The sequence below is a fragment of the Pelodiscus sinensis genome, chromosome 2 (genome assembly GCF_049634645.1).
Source record: "Pelodiscus sinensis isolate JC-2024 chromosome 2, ASM4963464v1, whole genome shotgun sequence".
Classification (NCBI taxonomy): Eukaryota; Metazoa; Chordata; order Testudines; family Trionychidae; genus Pelodiscus; species Pelodiscus sinensis.
Genome location: NC_134712.1, coordinates 225,356,813 through 225,383,222, shown reverse-complemented (window position 1 = coordinate 225,383,222; position 26,410 = coordinate 225,356,813). Strand labels below are relative to the sequence as shown.

The window sequence follows — 26,410 nt, the reverse complement described above, 5'->3', positions numbered from 1 at the left end:
ACTTCCTCAGATCAAATAGTGGAAGAAAATAGTCACAACCATATATACCAAAGGATACAATTAAAAAAAAATGAACACATATGAAAAGGACAAATCACATTTCAGAACAGGAGGGGGATGCAGGGGGGGGGAGAAAGGAAGGAAGGTAAGTGTCTGTGAATTGATAATATTAGAGGTGGGGAGAGTGGGATGTCTGTGAGCTAATGGTATTAGAGGTGATAATTGGGGAAGCTATCTTGGTAATGGGTAAGATAGTTTGAGTGTTTGTTCATTCCTTCCCGGAGAGTGTCGAATTTTAACATGAATGACAGTTCAGAGGATTCCCTTTCAAGTGCAGATGTAAAAGGTCTTTGTTGCAGAATGCAGGTGGTTAAGTCATTGAGAGAGTGTCCTTTCTGGTTAAAATGGCAAGAAACTGTTTTTTCTTTGTGATCTTGTCTGATATCTGTTTTGTGGGCATTAATCCTTTGGCGAAGTGTCTGAGATGTTTGTCCAATGTACATAGCAGACGGACACTTTCGGCACATGATAGCATAAATTATATTTCTGGATGCGCAGGAATATGTGTTCTTGATCTTATAACTCATTCATGTTAAAATTCGACACTCTCCGGGAAGGAATGGACAAACACTCAAACTATCTTACCCATTACCAAGATAGCTTCCCCAATTATCACCTCTAATACCATTAGCTCACAGACATCCCACTCTCCCCACCTCTAATATCATCAATTCACAGACACTTACCTTCCTTCCTCCCCCCCCCCCCCCCGCATTCCCCTCCTGTTCTGAAATGTGATTTGTCCTTTTCATATGTGTTCACTTTTTTTTAAATTGTATCCTTTGGTATATATGGCTGTGACTATTTTCTTCCACTATTTGATCTGAGGAAGTGGGTCTGGCCCATGAAAGCTCATCATCTAATAAACCATCTTGTTAGTCTTTAAAGTGCTACATTGTCCTGCATTTTGCTTCAGCTACCCCAGACTAACACGGCTACATTTCTATCACCACTTAGTGAAGTGTCAGTTTCTGGGCCAGAAGAAAATTTTCTGGGTTTGGATAGAAAATTTGTTTTTTGATTAAATGAAGATTTTTGGGGAAAAAAAATCTGTGTTTTTCTGGACAATTTTTTATTTGATTGTTGGAAAACTACGTATCTTCATTTCTGGCTGATAATTTCAGAGTTTCTAGCTGAATCTTTCTAGTTTTGGGCAGTTTAGGATGAAAACAAAGAGAAACAAAATAATAATTTTCTTCTTCAGGTTGGATTTTCCTGGTCTGACACCCGTGGGACCTGACCTGTTCCGAATGAGGGAATTTGTCGGACAACAGGAGGCCCCCTGTCACTGGATCATAGCCCACTAACCTCCCCCGCAGCCAGATCTGCTTTTGGCCCAGCCATCCCCCTTGCTTCTGGCCAACCCCTCCTACCATCAGCCCTGTCTGAGACTGCTGAAGAATGCTGGCCCTGCTACTGCTGATTGCCATCCCTGGTCAAGGTTGCCATGGCTGCTGTTTGCCCTGCAGGATCCCAGCCATGCTGCTGTGAGTGCCATGTTGCCGGATCGGAGAGTCCTGGTTTAGGGAGGTCCAACCTATACACATGAAGTTGAACGTTTTTCCACTGAAAATTAACAGAAAAGCAATGTAATTGTTTGCTGGCTGCTGGGGGGTACCAAGCACCCGCTAATTATTTCCCAAAATAAATTGGTGCATATGATTACGATCATCTAATCTCACATACTGCACAACACCAGCCATTTAAAAAAAAAAAAAGACAAGTAGGAATGTCTCATCATCTATATTTGTGGTGTGTTGCCCACTGCAGGCCTGCCAACGGGGGGAGGGGAAGGGAGAGGAGCAGGGCAAAAGTGGCAGTTACCCCAGGGCCAGTGACTCTAAAGGGTCTGGGGCTCTGGCCACTGCTACACAGCAGCTGGAACCCCAGGCCCTATAAATCGCCACTGGAGTACTACTGCTGTGGCATGGTCTGGACAGCTGTGAGGGCTTGTGGGGGTGGCACAATGCACTCTGGGTGGTACAGAGGGCTGATTGCCCCAGCCTTGCCCCTTCACCTGAGGCCCTCCCCTTTCAGGAGCATGGAGCTGACAGCCCGTACCCCATACACATGCTCAGTGACCCGGCAAGGCTGTCAGCCCCACTGGCCCTTGCAAGCAGATCCAAACAGAGAAGCACCAGGAACCTATGTCACTCAACTGAGGTCAGTGGATGCCTTCAAAGCACAAAGATCTGCCCAGGTTTTGTTTTTTGCCATGGAAATACCTGTTGTTACTAACAAGAATGATGTGTTGAGTTCTCCTCTCCTCTTTCAGATCCCTCTTTGGAAGACACTACTTCAATAAGGCCTATTACTGCTAACCTGCCATCCAAAGAATTTCAGTTATTTATTAAAAAGAGAGAAGGTCCTGCTGTATGATGAATCAGTTGCTGGTCATCTGGTCCTGTGTGTGTCAGGGTTGTTGCCTTTGTCTTTTTAGATGGTAAATCCATTAAGGAAGAGAAAGATGTTATCCTTATGTTTTGTAAAGCACAGAACATGTTTGGACATGCTAAAACAATAAATATTTATCATTCTATTTTAGAAGAGTAATTGACTACATATACTCTAGAGAAGCACACTCAGGGTATGTCTACACTAGCCACCCTAGTTCGAACTAGGGTGGCTAATGTAGTCATTCGAACTTGCAAATGAAGCCCAGGATTAAAATATCCTGGGCTTTATTTGCATGTTCCCGGGCGCCGCCATTTTTAAATGCCCGGTAGTTCGGACTCCCTGCCCACGGCTACACGCGGCATGGGCTAGGTAGTTTGAACTAAAGCCCCTAATTCGGGCTCCCATTACTCCTCTTACAATCAGGAGTAATGGTAGTCCGAACTAGGGTGGCTAGTGTAGACATACCCTCACACATGCATTCTGTTGCTTTGAAAGGGAATGGCTGATTTGACATTATTACAGTCTCTTAATTTGTATGCAAAAAAGTAAAAGGGACTAATGGTGAAACTATACAAGATAGTTTGGTTGCACATACAGAATCCAATGAGAGAATTTAGCTCTTTCTCTAGAAGAAAACTAAAAGAAAATGGTTATTGTTACCCAAAATAAATCAATGCTGAAACAAATTCTAAATTAGAATGAACACAGTTCATATTTGTGATTGATTGATTACATATGGTTAATAGGCAAGTGTCATTTTCAAGAAAACAAACTATAAAGAAAAATAAATTTTTAGTGAAAAACACTTTAGTTAATTGGTTTCCACTTTTTTCTAATGCAACTGACAAACCAAGATATGAGATTACATAGAAAGTTACTACTAAATAAAAAACAATGTAAAGTAGCTTACGTGAACTGGGTCCAAGATTTTGACTGCTGCTTTGCTGCCATTTTCTTTGTGCAATACCTTAAAAACTTTGCCATATGTTCCTTTGCCAATTGTCTCAATTATTTCCCATGTTTCTGAAGGATCCGGAAAACTATCAAATATTATTGTTTTCCCAGTTAATGGAAGCATCTCAGATATTAGTTCCTGGAAAGAAAAAAACCCCTAAGTTTCAGGTTTCATTTCATTAATGGCAATTGACTTGTTATAAGTGTGATAAAACTAAGACACCAGCTGTAACTACATTCTGGAATGGCTCTTGCATGTAGTGTGCATTTAATCACAGCACTGGAACTTCAAAAGGATAAGGACAAAGGAATTTATGCTTAATGCGGATGGTAGGATCAACATGGCATGAACTGGGGAGAAGGCAAACTGTATAACTTTTGAGTGAAATCCTGATCCCAGTGAAGTCAATGAGGGTGCATTTACACTGCAGGGCTTAGCTCAATTTGTTGTAGCTTATTTCAAGTTATGTCAATTGTTTACTTATCTGAGATGCGAATATGAATGCTGTTGTCAGACATGAGGAAGGAATATCTGGGGGCATAACTGAGACCAAAGTATTAGACTTAATTTCAGATACCTTACCATAGTCTGCCAGTTGAAGAAAATATTTTAGCCATATTAATCCTTTAAAAAGTTAATAAAGATAATTTAATGTCCTTTGACTAGACCAACTTCTAAATACATCTACTACTGTGTTGTGGTGGAGGAAATAACTTGTGGGATTGGTAGTGAAAGCATCTCCATTTATCTTCATTGCACTGATGAGGAAACTGAGGTCCAGAGTCACATAGCAAATCAGGAGTCAACAATTAACAGTTCCAAGAACACAGTCCTATGTTTAGGCCACTAGATTACCATTTGCTTCCATGAATAACATTAAAATACTGATTTCAGGGGGGGAAAAAAGGGAAGCTGACAAAATAAAATAACCCCAACTAACATTCCAAAAAATCAAGAAGATAGCAACTCACATAGATGAGTAGCTAGATTTGGATTTTGACTGATAATGCTTTGCAGAGCCAGGAACCCTCCACAGAAATTGCCATGATACTAGTAGTTCAACTTTGTGGGGGACAGCAGCAAGGGCAGCCCAATCCAATGTAATACATCAAAGAAACACAAAAGAAGGTGGCACTTGGTTAGATATTATTTTTTCCATTTCATTTCCTCTCATTAAAAGGCAACATATTCCACGGCAGTAATTCAGATGTTATGAGAGACCAAATCAAATTAAATTGAGGACTGTGACCCGGGTCCATTACTAAAGGAGATCATCTTGGCTTTTCTTATGGAAGCCAGGATACTTGCTTCTTTAAAGGAAGCTGTTGGGTGACCTTTGCTCAATAAACCAATGTCTGATGCTGGCAGCCTTGGTAAATGTCATCCAGTGGGCAACATTCCCTTTTTGGTTAATATACATGAAAGGTAGCAGCAAAACAATTCACTGAGTAACTAGATGCTTCTGGTCTCCATGACCTTGTCAGGGTCCTGCTTATGGTACAAAAACCATCCACACTGCTACTGATCTTCTTCTATTAATGGATACAGGTTGGCTAACATTATCCCTGCTACCTGATGACCACAAAAGGTTGATGTGCCTGTGGACTACAGCTGAAGTGGCCAGGATGCTCTGGAGTGGCTTTAATTCTTTCTTTCTTGACCTTTCCCAGAGAGCATTTGCTCTTCATGTTTAAAGGTGCTGTCATATAGGGTTCCATTTTATCCCCCCTCTTTTTCAACTGAAATAGTTGCATTGCTCACTGAAGGACAGAATGTAGGCCAAGCAAAAACCTCTAGTGCAAAAGGGATCTGAAAAAGAAAAGCAAATGCGAGTGTGACATATGCAAATGAGCACTCCATTTGCATTTCCTTTTGCGGGAAAGCCTTGCAGTATAGATGTAGCCCTACACATAGTGATAACACCTCCGTTCTTGGGCCAGGGTTGGGGATTTCAAAGTAATGGGGGGTTAGAGGTGGCAAGAACAGTGAGCAGGCATGTTCACTTGTCTAACCTCATGTATGAGGCTACACAGTGGCCAGTCTGAGGTCAATGACAGCTACATAGGACCCTCAAAATAGAATTCCAACCTTTAGTCCTATGAAGAGTACAGGAGAAACAAAATCAAAGCCAAAAAAAATGTATTTTATTTTTTAAACTTGTACTATACAAGTATTAACTATCTTAAGTATTTTGAAAATATAGTGATCTTAAGACTTCTATGCCAATGGTCATGCTACAGAGAATATTTATGACAGACTATAAACCTGTGAAACTACTGGTAATAATGAGGTGCAATGGTGGTGTAGCAAATGGATTTGGTCTTTGTACCTCTTAAAGCAATCAGGTGGCATTAATAATCAATAAACAATTCTGAATCCTATCATTTTCATTTTCTGGCTCCCAACAGAAAAATATTGAAGGTGATAGGAGACATTTTTCAATGACTGGCCATGAGATCAATGTATTTGTAGAGGAGGAGTTAGCTTTCAAAGCTAAAACATAACTTAATTTTCCTATTTTAAATTAATGTTTATAATGTCAAAACTAAATATGGTATGAATAAACTCACCCATCTATTTCTCAAAACTTTGGACAAGCACCAGTGACTCAGGAAAAATAAGTCAGCTTTATCAGCAAAGCTTGAAATCGTTACTATAGATAGTTAAATGCGGAAGACATTAAGGACCGCAAGAAAATGTGGTAACGTGCAATATACAAAGAAATCACAATGTACACATTATATGGTATATACATGAAGCAACTGGAAAATAACAGGCAACTTCAAAGTTCCATATTTACACTGTAATTTAATAGTTCCACTTACACACCATTTGTTTTGATTTGCAACTGTTGTACCAACAAACAGACAGAATTAGACATTTCAGTTTTTAGTGGTTCCAGGCAAAAATGGGTTTCAGTCTCTTTTGGATCAATGTGCAAGCCCTTTCCACATTTTTTCCCAATATTCTCTACCTGTCCCCTTCCCCCCTCCAGAAGCTCTCTTCCAGTGAAAGCACAGTGGCAGAAGGAACAGAACATATCCAGGCTTTGAATGAGAAAAAGTTCAGGAAACCAATCCCTTTGTCACTGGAGATTACCAGCAGTTAATGACTGATGGGTTAACGGTTTAAGGCAAAGTCGGGCTCTGTAAACAAGTCATCTGCTATACTAATTGTATGCCCAATTCCCAAAAGACATCGCTTTTAAAAGCTGAATTACAGGAAAACTTCTCGCACCAGTTGTAACGTGCATTGTGAGCTTGGCATTTAACCAGGCTTCCCCCCCGCTTTTCACCCCTTCCCTACATCAGAAAAGTAATCATGGTCAAAGATGCATTCGGTGTATAAAGCAAACATCATTTGGAAGCCAAACTCTCCTTGCCGTGTGACTCGAGGGGTTACCGAACCGGAGGCGCGGGGAGGGGGGGGGGGGGTACTTCTTGGAACGTCGTTCACACTGAGGGGAAACGCTGAACAGCGGGAGCCATTGTACTTGCTTGATCCTCTTAGCAGCTGTTTGCCACGCGGGGCGGGCTCCAGCCCACGGCCGGGCGCTCGGGGCATGGAGGCAGCGTTGGCTCCCCCTGGCCTCCCGCCCTGCGGGGCAGTCTGCGCCCCTCGACCACCTTCCCATAGGGAGCTGCCCCCGCCGCCTCGCTCCACGCCCACAAGGCCGGGGCTGGCTCGTTTTGCAAGCAGCGCCTGAGCCCCCCGCAAGCAAACAGCGAGGGTCACTCACCTGGGGGAGAGCAGGGAGCCGGCAGGCGCCTCAGGAGCAGCCGCAGGCATCGGCCTGCCCCAGGGCTCACGCACCTGTGCGGCCGCCCGGCGGGGGGCGGGCTCCTGCTACCTCCGCTTTTGCGCGGGCAGCCCCTGGCCAGCTAGCCAGCCGCCCCATGCACAGAGCCCTGCGCCGGGGCTAGGAGAGGCGCGTCAGGTTGCGCTGCTCTCCGGGCCCCTCCTGGTTCCCCCGTCTCCTCCGGCCCCCAGCACGCAGCAGCCGTTCCGCCCGGGCCCTGAGCAGTTCGCCCCACTAATCCCCTGCAATCCCAAGCACAGCCGGGGGCTGCCCTGCCCCCTCCGCCCTGCCCGGGGATAGCAAGTCGCGCAACAGCTTGGCAAGGCGCTTGCCCCTCTAGAGCTGCCCCCTGCAGCCCAGAGGAGCCTAGGTACAGGGGGGCTCTGGCTGCCTGCAGGATCGGCTGTCCCGGCCGGAGCTTTGCACTAACAGCAGCACCGAATGGGCTGCTCATCTCTCTAGGTGAGCGGCAGGCGCTGGCTTCCCTAGAAAAGGGACCTGGGTGAAAACTGGCTGGTCCTGAGCTCTGAACCCAGCCCGAGGCCCCCAGACTGGACCATCAAAATAGAGAACAAGCCACAGTGTTCCCGTTGCACCTGAAAGTACTGTGGTTTGCTGCATTCCCTGGAAATAATAGGGCAGTGCCACAGGTGTGGCACCTGGTTCCTGCCCATTTTACTTGCTAGCCCCACCCCCTCCATTTTAATGTATGAACAGAGAATAATAGGAAATACTTCCAGTGTGCCAATAATTCATCCTGGCCCTGACGCATCTTGATACAGCTGTACCACAAATACCTGTATCTGGCACCTGGTTTCTGCTGCATCTTGCCCATTTTCTTACTGCTACCCTTCAAAATTTCCCTGTAGTAAAAAGGAACAAACTTCCTTGCTTTTGTTGCACTTTACACATATAGGTCCTGATACACTCCAGTGCAAAGGTGTCCTGAAAACTCAGAGTTGACTTGTGGATCCAGACAAACTTTGGTCACAAACTTTAAAAATGTTAACCTTAGCCTATAGGCCAATTGTTACTTCTGCTATACCCCTGACACCTCAAACAAAAACAAACAGAAAAGTTGGAAGCAATAGATTCTGCTATCCCGCTCAGGAAAACTGCAGCATCTCAAGCTAATTGTTGACTATCACAACTGCACCTATTGTGAAATTTAGTACTTATGCCACAGAGAGATCAGGCACAGCCTTTGGCAAGGTGGGATCATATGTGGTGCACAATTCCTTTGGATGATCACAGTCAGTTTTCTTCTAAAATCACCTCTCTCTCTGACTTTTCCTAACTCAGCAGTAGTAAAACCAATCACTTGGCACTTAAGATTGACACTTCCTAAAATTGGCTAAAATTAACTCCCCTCTCCTCTGCCTCCCATTCCCATTTGGCTTCACTGGTGATCCAAGAATTCAAATTCCTAGATCAGCTTTGAAAAACTTACTCTTCATATTTGATGGAGTAGGGTGAGGTGTAATTTGGAGGAGCAAAGAGGACAGACAGCAAAGCAGGGTGGAATGGGGAAAGAAAAACAAAAAGAAGAAAATCAACAGGGAGGAATTAATAAGTATTGATCAAAAGTTTTAAAGAAAATGCAGAGCATTTAAAGAAATGCTTCTAAACTACATTTATAAAATAATTCACAAACTGTGTTGAGAGTCAAAGACGGATGATTTGGGAAAAAACGATCATCCAAAGTAATTGTGCAGTGCAAATGATCCCACTATGCCCCAGTGACAAGGAGTCCTGTGGCACCTTATAGACCAACAGATGTATTGGAGCATAAGCTTTTGTGGGCAAAGACCCACTTCGTCAGATGCCCTAGTGAGTCTCAACAGACTAGACAGGCAAAGGCTGGGAGGGAAAAGAGCACCAGAGAAAGATAATGATACTCAAGGTCACACAGCAGGTCAATGATATATTTCCTTTCCTTTAAACTTATTTCAATTCCCCCCAATGATTTCCTTCTTTCTGTTCTTTCTCCATTCCACCCTGCTTAACATAAGTATGGCTGTACTGGGTCAGACCAAAGATCCATCTAGCTCAGTATCCTGTCTGCCAACAGTGGCCAATGCCAGATGGCCCAGAGAGGAAATACAACAGGTAATCTTCATGTGATCCCCCTCTTGTCACTCATTTCCAGACAAACAGATACTAGGGACACCATTCCTATCCATCCTGGCTAATAGCCATTGATGGACCTACCCTCCATGAGCCTCTGCTCTCTGTCGTCTTTGCTCCTCCAAAACACAAACACCCTTCTCCAGCAAATAGTTAGGATAAGATTTTCAAAGCTGCTGAAGGAATTTGAGTACTTTTGAAGCATCACTGAAGTCAAAGTTTGGGGGTAGCTCATGGGAAGGAGAGAGGAGTTGGCTGACAAATGGACACTACTTAAAAATTAGGTAAAGAAATCTTAAGTGCCACGTGGTTAGTTTCTCCCACTCCTGAGGGTCAGAGTAGGGCCATTTAATATACCCATGCTACCTCAGAGGGGTAGTTTGAGAGAGGTGATTTGGAAGTAAACCAGCTGTGATCATCCAAAGTATCTGTGCAGCACCTATGATCCCACTGTGCATCAGGCCATGCCTGATCTCACTGGGACACAGTGGGATCATAGGTGCTGCACAATTATTTTGCTTGATCACAGTTGATTTTCTTCCAAATTATCTTTCTTTGACTCTCAACTCAGTCTGTGAATAATTTTGGCAATATAGTTTACATAGCATTTAAATTAAAGAAAAGCTATGTATTTTCTTTTAAAACTTTTGATCATTACACAGGTACATTAGAAGCTCCTAAGAGAGATGTATGGATAACATTTTCTCAGCATGCACAGAGCACATGGAATCCTCTGTATTAGATCTCATCATATTAGAGCTTGTGGATAATTTATTATCTACAGACATAAAAAACAACAATGTTAAAGATATAATAGTAAAATACACTTTATTTTAAAAGAATTGTTAGGATTACCCTATCCAATCTAACTGCCTTTCTTAGACACTTCTAATGTGAGCATCACTAGAGTGGTGAAGAAAGGGGAAGAATGCTTTTGCAGTTGAATCACCAAATTAATATTATAATTGTCAATTATTATTTCCTTATAAATATATTTTAGGGTGTGTTTGTCCATGTGCCTGTCTATGACAACATTTGTTCAAGAACGCCTCCTAAACAGTAAGTGCTAGGGTTACCCAATTTGGTATGTAGCTTCTTCTCCTAGCAAGGTCAGGGTTTGATTTTGCTAGGACAACTGGAAGTCCTGGGAAAAGGACCGTTTTCCGTAATATGCAAAAGAAGGGGCTTCTGTTTGGAGGGATATTAGATGAGGGTGGCCACTGGGGGGCAAAGAGCCCACAGGGGAGAGCTATTCTCAGAGTGTCCACTGGGAGCAGCTGTACCACCAAGGGAGCTGATGGTAGGTTTGGGGCTCTGCTATGTTGTCTGCCAACACACATGGTTAAGTAGCCCCTACTCCTCCAATCCCTCCCGCCCCCGGCCTTGGCTGCACCACTGGAGAGAGGGAAAGAAAAAAGACCCCTGGAAGCTGGGGTGGGAGGGGGGACTGGAGGAAGAAAAAGACCCTGGTGGCAGGGGGAGGGGGCACTTGGAGGAGAAAAAATGCACCTGGTGACCATAGGGTGACGGGGGGAGAAGATAGGCCCCTGGCAGCTGGGGGAGGGCCCCCAGAGGCTGGGGGAGAGAAAATTCCCCTGGTTGCTGGGGGAGAAATGGCCCTTGTGAATAGGGGACCTGGGAAGAGAGAAAAGGCCTGTTCCAGATGGAACCCACACCTCTGAGCCCTTCCTCACTCCCTAACCCTCACTCTTGCACCCCTTTGCCCCATCTCCTGCAGTCACCCCCCCACATCTCCAAGGCCCTGGCCTGAGTCTTTACACCCTACGTTGAAGGACCTGAGTACTGCTGGGTAAGTCTGCTAATATTTATTTATATTGTGGAAGCACCTTGAGATCCCAGTCAGGGACTAGAACCCCAGGGTACTAGACATTCCACACTCACACATAACAAGGGGTCCCTGTCCCAAACTCCACTCTTAGCTCTGCCACACATGCCTTGTGTGACCTTGGGCAAGTTATGTAGGGTATGCCTATGCTAGGGGCTGGGGTATGATTTCCAGCTAAAGAGACATGCTTGCATTAGCTCTGATGTAAGTAGCACACTAAAAGTAGAATGTAGCCATGGCAGCATGAGCTGCAGGATGGGCCAGCTGCTCTGTGTTGGTACCTACGTGACTGACAAGCATGTACATGGAGCAGCTAGTCCATCAGCTTCATTCTATTTTTAGTGAGCTAGCTCAATAAGAAAGAGTTCATGTCTCTTCCAGCCTGGAATCACACCCCCAGTTCTAATGTAGACATGTCCTTTAATGCTGTAGGCTGCAATTTCCACATCTGTAAAATTGAGATAATACTGCCCTACCTAAGGGGAGGGATCGTAAGGATTAATTATTTGTGTGCCTTTCAAATATCACACTGCCACAGAAAAAAAAATTATAAATCAAATCAATCAATCTTGGCAGCAGAAAATAGACTAAAGTGTCAAGAATTAAATATAAAGAGTCCACTTACCTCTCTGGATAGTTTTTTTTCCAGCCACTTGTTCAACATGACTCAACAAAGACCAGGGAATGTAGAATGAATTCCTACCTTTCTGGTGTCTATTACAGGAAATATTACTTACCTCTACACCTAAGCAAACATCCCCCAGGAAAAAAATATTAAGTAAGTAGCTTGTCTATGCTATGGACAATTGTTCTTCTGATCACAAGGGCCATTTGCCATATTAAATAATCAAACACATCCCAGCATCAGAGTTACTCTTGAATGCACAGATTTCTTTGAAACATTTAGGCTCTGCCAGATATTTTATTTAGTGACTCAAAAGAGCTCCCAAACCCCTTCTGAAGTTCTTAGATGTATGATCTGTATAATCACATTTAAGGGGCTGTTGGCTCAAGAGATTATTAATAGAATGCAGAGCCTTTTGTATCTAGGCTGGATCAGAGTTTTTTCCATCCAACCACTTTTTGGGATCACATGTGATTTGAGGTAGTGGCCTCAATCCAGTTCCTAGTGGAGAAATTGCATTTATGATTTAAATTTATAGAATGTGCATGTCAGATTATTCCAATTGGCTGAACAACACTGAAAGATATTTGGTAATTAGCAAAACAATTAATGTGCCCAATAACAATTAAAAGATTCAAAAGGATCAAAAACTCTCTACTCCATAAATATCTCCTTGACCATTGCAAGCCATCACAAATAGGTGAGGAATGCCTTAGGGATCAATAAACTTGGGCTGTGTTAGAAAGCCAGGGTAGTAAGTTACAGAGTTGAGAGCCCTTCACTGAGATTCCCTTTTTATTAAATCCTTGGCATTAAATCTAGGGGCTATTAGATGGAGCAACCAAAAGGATCTGTCTGAAGAGACTGAGAGGACAGAGGTGGTCTCTAAATTAACTTGGAGTCAAGCCATAATGGGATTTGTACATCAATCCCAACACTTTGAATTGTACTGGGAAATGAATGGGAAGCTTGTGCAGATTATGAAGTATAGATTCCCTGAATTAAACCCCATCAAATGGGCAGTCACTTTCTATGACAGCTGATGTTTCTGCACAATCATCAAGTGTAGCTCCTGCATTGTAAGAATCCAGTCTGGAGCGACAGACACAAATAGCTTTGGACAGATTCAAAAGAACTGAACACAAGTAGAACAGAGCTACAACAGTTTATAACATTTGCTACATTTTTATGCTCTTTCAATTTCACATGGTTCAAAACAGACTCTCATACTCATGTTAACAAGACCAAGATGGCTGCACACAAATTCCCTTATTCCCTTTTCCTGCCTCCACTGGAATCAGCCGCTGATCAGTTTCAGCAGTGGCTGACTTGGGGACACCTGGGGTAGAGCTGCTGGGGTGCTGCTGGGTTGGTCCCCGCAGTGCTGAGGTGCGGCGCTGCGGGGACCTACCCGGCAGCGCCCCAGCTGCTCTGTCCCAGGCGTCCAGATTCAGCCTCTGTTGAAACTGATCAGCGGCTGATTCCAGGAAGCCCAGGGCAGAGCAACTCTGCCTCGGGCTTCCTGTAGTCAGCTGCTGGTCAGTTTCAGCAGCAGCTGAATCTGGACGCCAGTTCCGACTTACATACAAATTCAACTTAAGAACAAACCTACAGTCCCTATCTTGTACGTAACCCGGGGACTGCCTGTAGTGGTTCTGGATAGTGGTTTTCCATAGCCAGCAGGCTAGGCAGGAAGCTGCTGAAGAGACAGTCTATCCTAACTCCCACCATTAATCTAATCTACCTGACTTCAGCTATGTAAATAGCATAGCTGATGTCAGTTTACTTACTGTGGCATCTTGTGTGCAGTAAAGTCAGCGAGAGCTGCTATCCTGTACCCCAGCTACTCTTCTCATTCCGGTAGAGTACCAGTGATGATGGGAGAGTGCTTGGAAGTCAATTTATCATGACTAAGCAGACACAATAAATCAATGTTTGGTGGCTTGATCACTGCAGAGTAGATCCCCAGTGTAGTGGAGGCACGCCCTAAGACAGCCAATGGGATATGCCAAAGAGAGGGGTATATCCTAAGCCCTGCCCCTCTTATGGAGACAGATGCCTAAATTCAGGCGGCAGGGAGGCACCTCACTCTGCTAATCATCAGCAGCTGGGAACCCCTTCTTAGAGTCAGGTCGCTTAGGTGCCTAAGTCATTTTTAGTGAGAATAAGTTAAACACCTGTGTCACCCCACACAAAATGATCAACATAGAAAGTGAAGGAGCTGGAAGTGGGTAAAAGTTGTAGAATGGACATCCTGCTCCTTTTCTCCTCTTCCCTAATTTTGAATGGGGCTAGATCCTGTGGGCTGCCTCTGAGCATGCCCACCAGATTGTGCCCTTAACACAAGATACATGATCACCAACCTATCTTTCTCTAGTTCATGGATCAGTCTGGGACTTAGGCATGAGATGGGTGTCCATAAGCCTGGAGTAAGACAGCAGTATTTATGCTCCAAGGCAGAAACGTAATTGACAAATGTTGTAGTGTCTAAAGGGATTGGTAGGAATGTGGTGATTTGCAGGGGAGCCAAAATTTGGAACTAAGGTACCTAAGTAGGGATTGAAGGCATCGATATACCAATGTGGATCTGATCCCTGGGCATGTCCAAGCACCTCCAGGACCTCAGTGAGCAAAGGCAACTGAAATCCCTATATGAGTATATGTATTTTTCGTGAAAATATTAATTTAAATGTATTAAAAAAGCTATTAAAAGACAAATTAATTAAAAGACAAATTAAAAGATATCATATGACATTGAAAACACTACTCCACAGCTAGTCACAGATTATGCAGCTGAGTGGTTTGAGATTAAAAAAAATACACTGGAAACAAATGTCTTTTTAAAATAACCATTAACTTCATTAAGTAAAATGGGCTTTCTTATTTAAATATCGCTTTGTTAGCTAATGGAGCATAGACTGATATTAATGGTTTGGTTTGGCTGGAAAACAAATGTTTTAAATATAAAAAAATTCTCATCCAAGTTATTGTGATAGGGAATTATAAGAGTAGTGCAAACATCCTGAACTAAAAAGGCCCTTTCTGAGAGATTTATAGCTCTCTCCTTTAGATAGTACCAGGACTAAAATCTAGGAGCTCTTTGGGGACTAGGATTGTTATTAACTATATATTTGCATAGTACCCAGAACAATGGGACCAGGACTTGGCTGTCTTCTAGGCGCTACCACAATAGGAATATTTAATAACAGAGATCCATCAGTTTAGAATGATGACACAAGACACAAGTGTGGATTAACTGTAGTCTCTCCCCACCTCCCAAAAATTCTTGGTTTGCTCCAGAATAGGCCACTGGGCACAAAAAACTAGATTCAGCCCAAGGGTGACAGTGTTTTACTGGTGTCCAGCCTGAGGGTTTCATCGGAAGAAACCTGTGCCTCTGTGGCCAGGGTACAGGGGAGTTTAGAGCCTTGCCAGGCCCTTAGACAAGGTGTGTGTGGGGTGGCACTACATGACTAGAAGGGGGAGGGCCTTGGCAAGAAGGGGCAGGACTAGGGGCAATCAGCACTCAGCACCACCCACGCTGCAGCATGCTCCTTCCCCAACCCTCAGCACTGCCTGAAGCACTCTGCAGTGCTCCAACAGCAATTTAAAGGGCCTGGGGCTCAGGGGCCTTGTCCTCTTTGCTCCCCCTATGGCAGGCTTGCCAGAGTGCTATATTTCCACTGGAGGAGACTGTACATGAACTCCATGATATACCTTGCTTATACCTATCTTGCCCAGACACCAATTCTAGGGCCTGCACTGGTCAAGAGAACGGAGGTTTCTGACTTTTTGCACCATGGCAATTCTCCTTCAAGTATATTTTCTGACCCTGAGAGCCCTACAGCACCAGCAGAATCACACTTAGTGATTTAATTGTGAATCTTGTGACATTTGGGGCTCTAATTAAAGCCCTCCCACCCCCCCGCCTTCCTGGATTCATCTGTTTAGAGTGGATTCTCAGCTTTTACTTTAATAAATTGTTTCTAGTTCTTGTGATCTCAGAGAAAATATTGCAAGATAGGCAAGGCATAGCCATCAAAGGCTCAGGAATCAGAAGCCAAACTATTGCTTTTTAAAAATCTCACAATTTGTAAGCCAATCTCGTGATTCTTTGACTCATGATTTTTGCACACTTGGGCTTGGCAGCACTACAATCCCTACATCACCTGGGCAAAATAGTTCCTTTGCAAATTTGAGCATTTTACATTCTGCACATAATGCTTTGGTTCAAGTACACAGAGGGTCTGGTCTCACTGTTCAAATGCTCCTTACTCTTCTGATTGTCCTTTGAAAGTACTTACCAACTTAGAGAACCACTTGGCCTGGGTTCTGCTCCCCTTGAAGTCAAAGTGAGTTTTGCCATTGCCTTCCGAAGAAGAAGCAGACATATTGCCTGACTGCACACAACACAAATGCATCTACTAGTAACATATTAATTCCATATTATTTGCTATAAAATATCAAAGATTAAGAATTTTTTCCCCTCAAGGCAAAATAAAACAGGAGCAGGCTATTTCTATCTCGTTAATACCAAATGATGAGCAGTACCTTAATCTGCCAATAGCTTTACTTGGCAAAGAGAGGTCTGACTGTCTGTCTTCAACAGTATCATAATTTTTTCTAAAGTTATTGGCTTCTCCCACCCATATTATCCAGCCTGCAATATTTTTGAATTCCTTAGCCTCTAAATCCTAACCAACATCCAAAAATAAATCTTATCGTTTTATTCATGTGTCTTTCCTTAATCGCTGGGGATATTCCCAAGATAGACATCAGAGGATTAGGATTTGTCTTTCTTTTTTTATCCAATTAGGGAGCATAGCAAACAGTGGCACAAACAGGATTATGCTTTCAGGGGGGCCCATACCTCGAAGGACAGTTCAGAGAAAGGAATGGAAATCTTTTCGGCTCCAGTTTCGGCCTGCTCTGCAAACTGTTTTTTTCATGATCTCTTCCTTCTGCCTCTTTCTAGTCTATCAACAACACATTTTACATACACGACATTTTTAAAAAGGTATGCAGTCCTACTGCAGCAATTTTTTAAAACATATTTGCTCCAGTGAGTTGGGCCAGTTTAACTAGATACAGCATTGCCTCTCACTGAATGACAGGAGGTGCTTAGCCCCTCAGTACCAAGAACTTCTGAATGTCTTTGAACCAATCAACACATTGCTAGGTCACCATTGCACTTCAGACATGCTTGCTAGCATAGAACCTGCTCACAGAGACTGATCTTTTCAAGCCCAGTTTTCCATGGGTCAAGCTATGAGCACCAATCATGACAGAAATAAGGCACAAAGTTTTGAGAGCAAGGATGAACAACAGTGGCACAAACTAGCAGGAATTAGGTAGGTTCTCCATCTCTTGATATCATCTAGTCAAAACTGGATACCTTTTTTGGTAGATACGCTTTAGCTAGACAAATTATTGGACTCAATTACTTTCATAAAAGAGAAGGTCAGCATAGATGATCTAATGGTCCCTTCTGGCCTTAAAAATCTATGAATTAGTAATAGCTGCAATGGTCCTTGACTGAAAGAATGCAGAGATGCCTTCCTCCATGCTCTTTTGGGATGCATGTTGGCCTAAATGAGTGAGGAACAGGCAGAGTAATGACTCTGCCCCGGCTTGTCGGTCACTGAGCTGGAAGAATTATCTTGAAACGTGTTGGGCATCCTCAACTCCCACTGAAGTCACTGAGAGCTGAAGGTAAGAGCAATCAGAGCTTTGCAAGACCAAACCCTGAGGACCCTAAAGGATAGGGTAGCCTGAGTAATTGTCTGCAAAACTTAAGTCCTCCCCAAACTTCCTGGGGACTGCATTACCACAGCAGGCCAGAACCTGGCTGGCATGAACCCTGTATTTAAATCTTCTTCATCTATGTGACAATCAATTTACATGAACATAAATTATTATCCTTGGTCAAAAGTGATCTAGGCCCATTCTTAAACTACAGTACAGTAATTCCTCATTTAACATGGTAGATACGTTTCAGAAAATGATCCTGCTAAGTGAAAATATGTTATCTGTGGTCAATTTTCCCATTGAAAAGAATGGAAAAGGTGAGGTTGCGTTTCAAGCGCATGTGCGCTTGCAGCTCCAGCCTGCACTGGTTAGCAGCTGGGACTGGGGTGTAAGGTTGGGGGAGAAAGGGGACTGGGTTATAGCAGGGAGGGGAGGTGTTTGGTTCTGGAGAACGGAAGGGAAGGACAGGTGAGGGGGCTTGCAGCCGGTGGCTGGGTTTCCCCAGCTGGCCGATCACCGACAGCTGCGAGGGGCTTCCTTTGCCTCCTTACAAAGCAGCAGAAGTTTACCGCTCACCGCGCAGTTCCCCATTGACCCCCTCTGGCCAGATGCCTTGTGTTCTGCCAGAGGGGGTCACCAGGGAATGGTGCTGCAAGCGGCAAACCTCTGCTGCTTTGCAGAGAGGCAGGGGAAGCCTCGTGCAGCTGCCGGCCACCAGCCGGCCCTAGGGGAAATCATGTTGTTGTGGGGATGGGGTCGTGTTGTTTGAAAAATGTTCCCTAAAAAAAAATTGTGCTATTGCGAAAATATGTTAAAGTGTGCACGTGTTAAGTGAGGAATTACTGTATTCAACACTATGATCTGGTGCAATAGCAGACATCACAGACACGCAAACATTTTAAAAGGAACAAGTGATTTTGGTACCTTAATTTTGGAGTGTCTTTAAGGTGTGTTATACACCAAGCCACTCAGAAGCACTGGACACCTTTAAAAATTTAGGCTAAAGGCTAAGAACTTAACTCTGCCCAGAAAAGTAGTTCTGCAAATGTGGCATTGTGTGCATCTCTGTTTACAATCACCCAATGAATCCCAAATCAAATATGCTCCATTTAAAAGTTAAAAAAAAAAGTTAACTGCCAGCTCAGCCAGGGAGCAGAAAGTCAAGCAGGATTCCTTTCTTTTTTGAACATTGTCATCAGGACTGTTTCTTTCAGAGGCACAGCCTTGGTGCCCTCAGTGGATTTGCATAAGTGTATTTGATTGGAAATTAGCAAACAATTCTGTTCATACATAAGAAAGTCTATAGTATAGGCCATTACTTGTTATAACCTCTCTCCCCCCAAACAAAAACAAAAAAGCCCTCTCACCCCTTCTGATTTGTGGCACTATATGGTCATTTGTTGGTGTTAGCTATTTGTTTGAAAAGCTCCCAACCACTCAGATCTCAGACATCTGCTCTGCAACAAGAGCTGTGTCACAGGAATGGCTGCTGCTCTCCACATTCATTCCCATTGACTCAGTCCCTTGTGACTGCTCAGTAGCTTCCATGGAGGGGGACCAGAGAGTATTATCTCCTGCAAGATTTTCATGCAGGGAAGTCCATGTTTTGTGAGGGATGGTATTGAAAATAGGAGCAACTTCTTTGCCCCTTTCTCATCTGCCTTTGCTCCACCTCCTAAATTCCTCTCTCTTTGTGCAGTTCCAGTGGGTGGGAATCTATGTGGGAGAGGGGAGAGTCTAGCGTATTGCAGAGGTGACACATCCTGGCCTTCTGCACAGAAAAGGGAGAATCCTTACACATGGGGGCTGTGTCAACACTGGGCCACTTATTCCGGAAAATCAGCCGCTTTTCCGGAATAAGCTGCGAGCTGCCTACACTGGCCCTTGAATTTCCGGAAAAGCAACGATGCTCTACTGTACAAAATCAGCTGCTATTCCGGAAAAACTATTCTGCTCCCGCTCGGGCATAAGTCCTTATTCCGGAACACTGTTCCGGAAAAGGGCCAGTGTAGACAGCCCAGTAGTCTTTTCCGGAAAAAAGCCCCGATCGCGAAAATGGCGGGGCTTTTTTCCGGAAAAGCGCGTCTACATTGGCCACAGATGCTTTTCCGGAAAAAGAGCTTTTCCGTAAAAGCAGCCTGCCAATGTAAACGCTCTTTTTCCGGAAATACTTATAACGAAAACTATTCTGTTTTAAGCATTTCCGGAAATTCATGCCAGTGTAGACACAACCGGGGTGTTCAACTCCGAATAGGGCTAATTTGTGAGGCCCTTGTTCTTGTATCTCATCTAGAGCCCAACATCCACCAGGGGCTCACGTTTCAGAACATGTTTGACAATTACGTTTCTGAGCTGTTATGCACACACATAGCACACAGCTAGATGTGATAAACCACCCTGCTTTTCAAACTAGTGGCTCTGCGTCTCAGTTCCTTTACACCAGCACCAGGTTATGAGTGGAGAATGAGGCCCAAATTACGGGCATTTACAATGAATATGATGTAGCGCATTTTACAAATGCTTGCACATCACATAGTCCATAGTGTAGTTCAAGACAAGATGCTGTAAAGAAGAACACCTCACTGATCTGGAAATTTTAGTTTTCACAAGGAAAGCTAATCACTTCAATACGCTGTGTGAAGAATGTCACAAACAAAATGTAAATCAAGTCATATAACTGCATTTGAAAACCACAGTAATATTTTAAATGGTCAATATTTCCCTATTGCTTTGTTTAAGCAGCATGGAAAGTGGCTTGGAATGTGTGTGTGTTTGTTAAATAATGTACCTTTGTAAAGCTGAGGTAAACTAATACCGCAGATCCTTAAAACATTGAATCTGCCAATTAGCATAATGGCCCAACAGGTATTGTGTCAAGCTGTGGTTCAGTGCCAGGAGCAGAACTTGAAGGAGAAAAAAGCTACTGCAAAACTGAAATGGGACCATGACCTAAGCTCATTGTAGCCACAACACCTGTGGCTGTATGGGTGAGAGTCTCCAAACCCAGATGTGAAAATAGACTTCCACTTTTGGGTCAGAGGCTGAGTGGTACAAGCTCCATGACTCATCAATTAGGGATGTTGAACATCGATTAATTAACTAATCAAATAGTCAATGGGATTTCCATCGACAAACATATTAGTTAATAAGGACTAGAGCGCGTTCCATCTTTGAAATGAGCATTTCAAAGATTGAAATGCCGGATGGAGCCCAGGGCCAGTGGGGAGTCCCCTGCTGACCCCAGGCACCATGCGGCACTTCCTCTTTGAAATGCACAAGAACCCCCACTGGTGATCTTGTACATTTCAAAGAGGAAGCGCAGCAGCGAGCCCCTGCTCTGTCCCACAGAACTGGAGCTGAGGGGGGGGAACCAGCTTTTAAGCCGGCTCCCCCCAGCATCCCCTTCTCTTCCCTCCGCTTGCTGCCTGTTTGTGGTAGAGGCAGAAAAGGGTGGGGGGGGGGGGGGGGAGGGAAGCAACTAGTCGACTAGTCACTTACATCCCTATCATCCTTTGTAGGTGTTACTCTAGTCTAGTGAATCCTCTTCAAGGGCCTGATCCTGCAAAGTGGTGTTTGGCCTCAGTTCCCACTGAGGTATTGGAAGTAATCGGTGGCATTCATCCAGAAGCAGTTAGTCCATTGGGGGCCCTAAGCAGGAATATTTTTGGCTCCTCACCCCAGAATGCATAATAAAAAGCACAGAGGGGTCTCTTGGAGCTGTTCAGGGCCCTACAAATTGCTTAGTCTTCTTAAGCCTTGCACCAGCTCTTCATTCCTCATACATTGAGACTTACATCCTACCAGGATTGGCTTCTTCTTCACCAGTGATTGCTGGATCTGTTCACCCATAACCTTGACTTGACTTCTTCCCTGCAAAGACCTGGCCTCTTTTAAACCTCCAATCCATGAGGCATTAGTAATACCCAGCCTCAGAGCTTTATTAGTTTTTATAACTTTTCACATGGGAGCGATTGGATGGGACCAGTGAGCACTTCTCAATCTCGATTCTAAGTCACTGCATTATACACAGACCTCAAAGCCCAGCTGTAGTGGTCCCCAGGCGGCAGGCGACTCTGCCACTTTCCCACAACCAGTCCCTGGGGCCTGCTACGGGGCCAGGGCGGGATGAACAGTCAATCAAACCCCACTCAGGTGCCTGACTCTGGGGTCAGGGTGGAGTAAATGTTCAAACAGTCAAATCAGAACGGTTACTGGACAGGCCCTCGGGTCAGGGCTGGTTGACCAATAATCAGTCTATACACCTGGCCCCTTGTTCAAGGTCGGATCTCCTAGCTGGCGGACAGCTGACAGGCGCGGGGGGGTTGCTCCCCTTGGGGAGGGGGCGGAGAAGACACCGGCCCACCCACTCCACTGTGTCCCAGCCCAGGGCCCTAATGAGGGCAGCACTAGCTGCCATCAGGTCAGTGGGGCCCTTGGCCGCAACACACCGGCCTAGTCAGGGGCTAGCAGGGGTCCAGGCCACAATCTGCTGCCCAGCTGACATCCATCTCCTCAGCCAGCCCTAAGCCAGCCCTCCCTGGGCTACCTTCCGGTCCCCCTGGGGGTTCTACATGGCTCCAGTCCAGCTCGGCAGGCTCAATGGGGGTCAAAGGAGGCAGCAGGGTGTCCACAGGCTCCTCAGGGGTTATAGGTAGCAGAGGTCCAGGGGGCTCAGTCCACTGGCGAGGGTCAGGTCTGGGTCCCAGAGAACCAGGGGAAGTGTTGGGCCATAGCGGGGCTCTCGGTAGCCTCCCCAGATCTCAGTGCTCACTCTGGGGCTGCTGCAGGGTAGAGCAGGGTTCCAGGCATGGCAGCAGACCCAGGGGTCCAACCCAGTCATCTGGCTTGGGCCGGCAGGGCAAGGCTCGCCGCCACTGCCGCTGAGCCTTTGGCCAAGCCTCCTCCCTGCTCGGCTACTGGGCTCCAACTAAGTGGGGCCTTCCTTCTCTTATGCTTCCGGCCCTGTCCTTCTGCTTCCTGGGGGTGGGGCTAGGGTGCTCTGGCACTGCCCACCAAGGGGTCTTTAGGGGAACTTCCCCTTCCAGGTCATCCAGAGGCCATACTGCCACCTTACACCAGCATTAATTTATCCCTAGGGGCAGGGGTTTTTGTGCCTGTAATGGGTTTCATGGTTCAATCATCACAGTATGCAGCAGAACCAGCTGATGTCCTTGATCTCTAAATTCCGGTGGCAGCAGCCTCCCTGAAATCCTTATCATCCTTCTTGAGATTAGGGGGCTGACAGAATTGCCAGGTCCCCAGGCAGGGTGTGCAGGGCAGCTCTGCATTACAAGAAGGGGCAGGGCCACAGGTGTAAGGAGCAGGCCTGGGGGCTAGCTTCCCCCGACCAGGTCCATGGCTGGAGTGTTGTGGTGTCCACAAGGGCAACCAGAGCATGCAGTGAAAAGAGTTTGCTGTCACTCATGGAAGTAAGCAGAGGTGAAGAGCCTGAGTAATGGTTGTAGAGGGGAGCCTCTTCAAGAACAAACCTCAGATACTTCCTGTAGCTGCTGCCTCAGGCTAAGTGCTATCCTAATATCCTGCCCGGATGCTTCTGGGGAGTCTTAAATGTGATTCAGCCTCCAATCAGTGTGGACATGATATTTCAATATAGATCTGCACCATTTCAATGGGCATTTGTAGAGTGGACGCGCTATTTTGAAATAGCTATTTTAGGTGTTATTATTCTGAAATAGCTTATTTTGAAATAATCACATAAGTGTAGACATACCCTAAAAGTCCAGCAGCACAGTGGCGGTGAGGCAGGCTTTTGCCTGTTCTGGCTCCATGGTGCTCCTGGAAACAGTCTGCATGAGGGATTCCAGGGGGTCTCTATGTCTCTGCTCCAAGCATCGACTTTGTTGCTCCCATTGTCTGGAACTGCAGCCAATGGGTGCTTTGGGGGCGGTGCCTGCAGGTGAGAGCAGTGCGCAGAGCCCTCTTCCCCCTTTCCCCACCCCACAGGGGCTGCAAGGACATGTTGACTGCTTATGAGAGTAATGTGGGGCCAGAGCAACCAGGGAGCTTGCCTTAGCCCTGCTGTGCTACCAACTGCCCAGCCAGAGCCTGAAATCATTACCTCCTCCTGCATCCCAATCCTCTCCAGCAGCAACAGCCCCCTCCTGGAGCCCGCACCCTGCATGCTGTCTTGCACTCCAAACCCCTGCTCCAGCCTGGTGAAACTGAGAGAGGGTAAGGGAGAGTGAGCAATGGATGGAGGAGATGGCAAGTAGGCTGGGGCAAGAGTGTTTGAGTTTGTGTGATTAGACAGTTGGTATCCCTATGCTTAGCTCAGACAGAGTGGAGGGAGAAACTGCTTGGTTTGAATACAGAGGGACTAGAGCAGGTGGAGAGCAGACTGACACCGCATCTGTAGAGAGGAGGAATAAGGGTGTTGGAAACTGGGACTAGGAATTTGACTAGGGGTGGAAACAGGACTCCAGGGTAAAAAGAATGGGTCTGAGAACCAAAGAAGGAAACAGGTGGGACTGGGAGCCAGCTGGTTAAGGGGATACTGAGATTGGATGAAGAGCCAAGTGGGAGACTGGGATAGAGAACACGCAATTAGTGACCAGTTATGAAAAGTCTGATGTAAGTGACCTACCTGGCATCACATAGCAATGCAGTAACAGAGACAATGAACAGAATCCAGTTGTTCAGGGCAGCTGTCAACATCTTAAACCATGAGACCATCCTTTCTCTTTCTGCAGGCCCTGTCTCATACACCTGCCTCCTGAAACAAATTAAGCAGGAGCCATCTAGGCAATAATCCATTTCATAACTTTGTAACCTTAATAACGTTCTTTGTTGGTGAGTAATATATACTATGTGTATTTATTTATAGTAGATACTGCTAACAATATTTTGCAGGGGATATAAAATCTCCTACTTCAAGATTTAAACCAAACTAACCATTAGGCATTAGAATGAGACCTTAATTGGGGGCAAAGGGAAGCAGATTCTCTCACATCAAACTTCTGGGGGCTTCTGGTACTATCCTATAAATCATCTGTAGGGCCCTACCAAATTCACAGCCATGAAAAATGTGTCATGGACCATGAAATCCACACACCCTCTCCCACCCCCCCTAGAATCTGCTCTTTTGTGTGATTTTACCCTACATGATAGAGATTTCACAGGGCAGACCAGCATTTCTCAAATTGGGGGTCCTGAACCAAAAGGGAGTTGCAGAAGGGTTGCCAGGGGGATTGTGATATTGCCACCCATACTTCTCTACTGCCTTCAGAGCTGGGGGGCAGGAGAGTGGCAGCTGCTGACGTAAGGCCCAGCTCTGCAGGCAATGGTACAGAAGAAAGGCTGGCAATACCATACCATGCCATCCTTCTGCACTGCTGTTGGTAGCAGCTCTGCCTTCAAAGCTGGGTTCCTTGTCAGTAGCTGCAGCTCTTTAGCTGGCCAGCTCTGAAGGCAGTGGTCCTGGCAGCAGCAGTGCGGAAGTAAAGACAACAGCACTGCAACCTCTCCACCCCCAGTAACCTTGCGACTACCTCACAACTCATTTTTGGGTCAGGATTCCTAGTCCTACAACAGCCTGCCATTTCAGATTTAATTAGCTGAAAAAATAAAATTTATTATTTTTTAAATCCTCTGACCATGACAGTGACAACTGTGAACATGATAGGACCCTAGCCACCTGAAACTGGCCACTCTTCATTACAGGACATAGGACAGGATGGAACGTGGGCCCATCCAGAGTGACAATTCCTACCTTCCTGTTGCAGCCAGTTGTCCTCAAGATTCTAATGTCTAGCTCCATCTTCATCAATCCCAACCACCTGCAGGCTTCCATTTGGAGAACTTCCCCACCACAAGCAGTTTTTAGACTTGTGTTTTCTGCTATTACACGCCTGTTAATCCTGGTGGTCACATACAATTGAAGTGCCTGAGGCCAGCCAGTAAGAGGTCACCAGCGTTGCCATTCTATGTGCATTGCTAGCATACAATCAGCCCTTCGCCCACAAAAAAATTCATTTTATTTCTGTAGGCAGTTTTGTGCCCAGTCGCAATTGCAGTAACTGCCTGACTAAGCAGACACCACAGGACAGGAAGAGAATAACAAATCAGAACAGCAGGGGAAGGCTAGCACTGCAAACACACACATAAGAGCAGCGCCACCCAGATCTTCCTGCTGTGCAGTTCGACAACACATCTTTGATGTTAGCTTAGTTTAGCCTGAATTCAAAGGAGGAAGCTTCACGTAAAGAGAAATTGTTTACCATTTTCGGCCTGTGGGAAATATGAAGAAAATATTTTCAGAATAGCTAGACTGCATCTGGCCCCCTCCCCTTCACGTAGCACAGATTCCACTTCAAACTCCTCTCTGCACTTTTTGAGGAATACACCCCTCCCAGTCCACTGCATTTCCAGAACAAAATACAAGGGACTTGATTCTCCTTGTTCTAACATCAGCACAAAATGGGAGTGAACTCTTCGGAAGTCAAGGTGTAAATCGATAGGAGAATCTGCCCCATTGTTACTAAACATTACAACCAAGAGTAATGAGCTTTAATTGCCATACTCTTATTTGTATTAATTAGTTTAAGCAGTGAAGCCATAGGGCACTTGTTTCAGGTTGTCTAGTGGACATGGATTATTGTCCACTTCCAATATTATTAGTTTACATTCCCAGTGTCTGATCCTGATCACACTGAAAGCAATGGCAAAACTCCCATTAAATGCAATCCAGCCCCTGATCTGAAAACACTGTTTAAGAGATCACGAGACCTAAGATATTTTGCTTGGCAAATGCAATTTATGGCTAGTTTGTATACAAAATGATAATAATCAGTAACAATATTTTACATGTACAGTGCCTTTTCTGCCTTAGGGTGC

The 26,410-nt window shown here is 45.1% G+C and overlaps 1 protein-coding gene across 5 annotated transcripts in view; it reads right to left on the bottom strand.

Annotated features, from left to right (window-relative positions):
* Positions 1-25,491, bottom strand: part of MYO3A (myosin IIIA) — a 226,934-nt gene extending 201,443 nt beyond the window's left edge. For 4 of the 5 annotated variants that reach the window (XR_012902077.1, XM_075922537.1, XM_075922539.1 and 1 more), the window contains exons 1-2: positions 7,152-7,446; positions 3,368-3,550 (exon numbers count right to left, since the gene is read on the bottom strand). Coding sequence is in view for 4 of the 5 variants with exons in the window: in XM_075922537.1 (XP_075778652.1) it covers positions 3,368-3,535 (168 nt within the window). In the remaining variant the exon portion in view is untranslated. Of the gene's footprint in view, positions 1-3,367; positions 3,551-7,151; positions 7,447-24,161; positions 24,291-25,286 lie in introns of those variants that run through there. The other variant, XM_006115285.4, reaches the window with a different exon arrangement.
* Between the last annotated feature and the right edge of the window lie 919 nt (positions 25,492-26,410).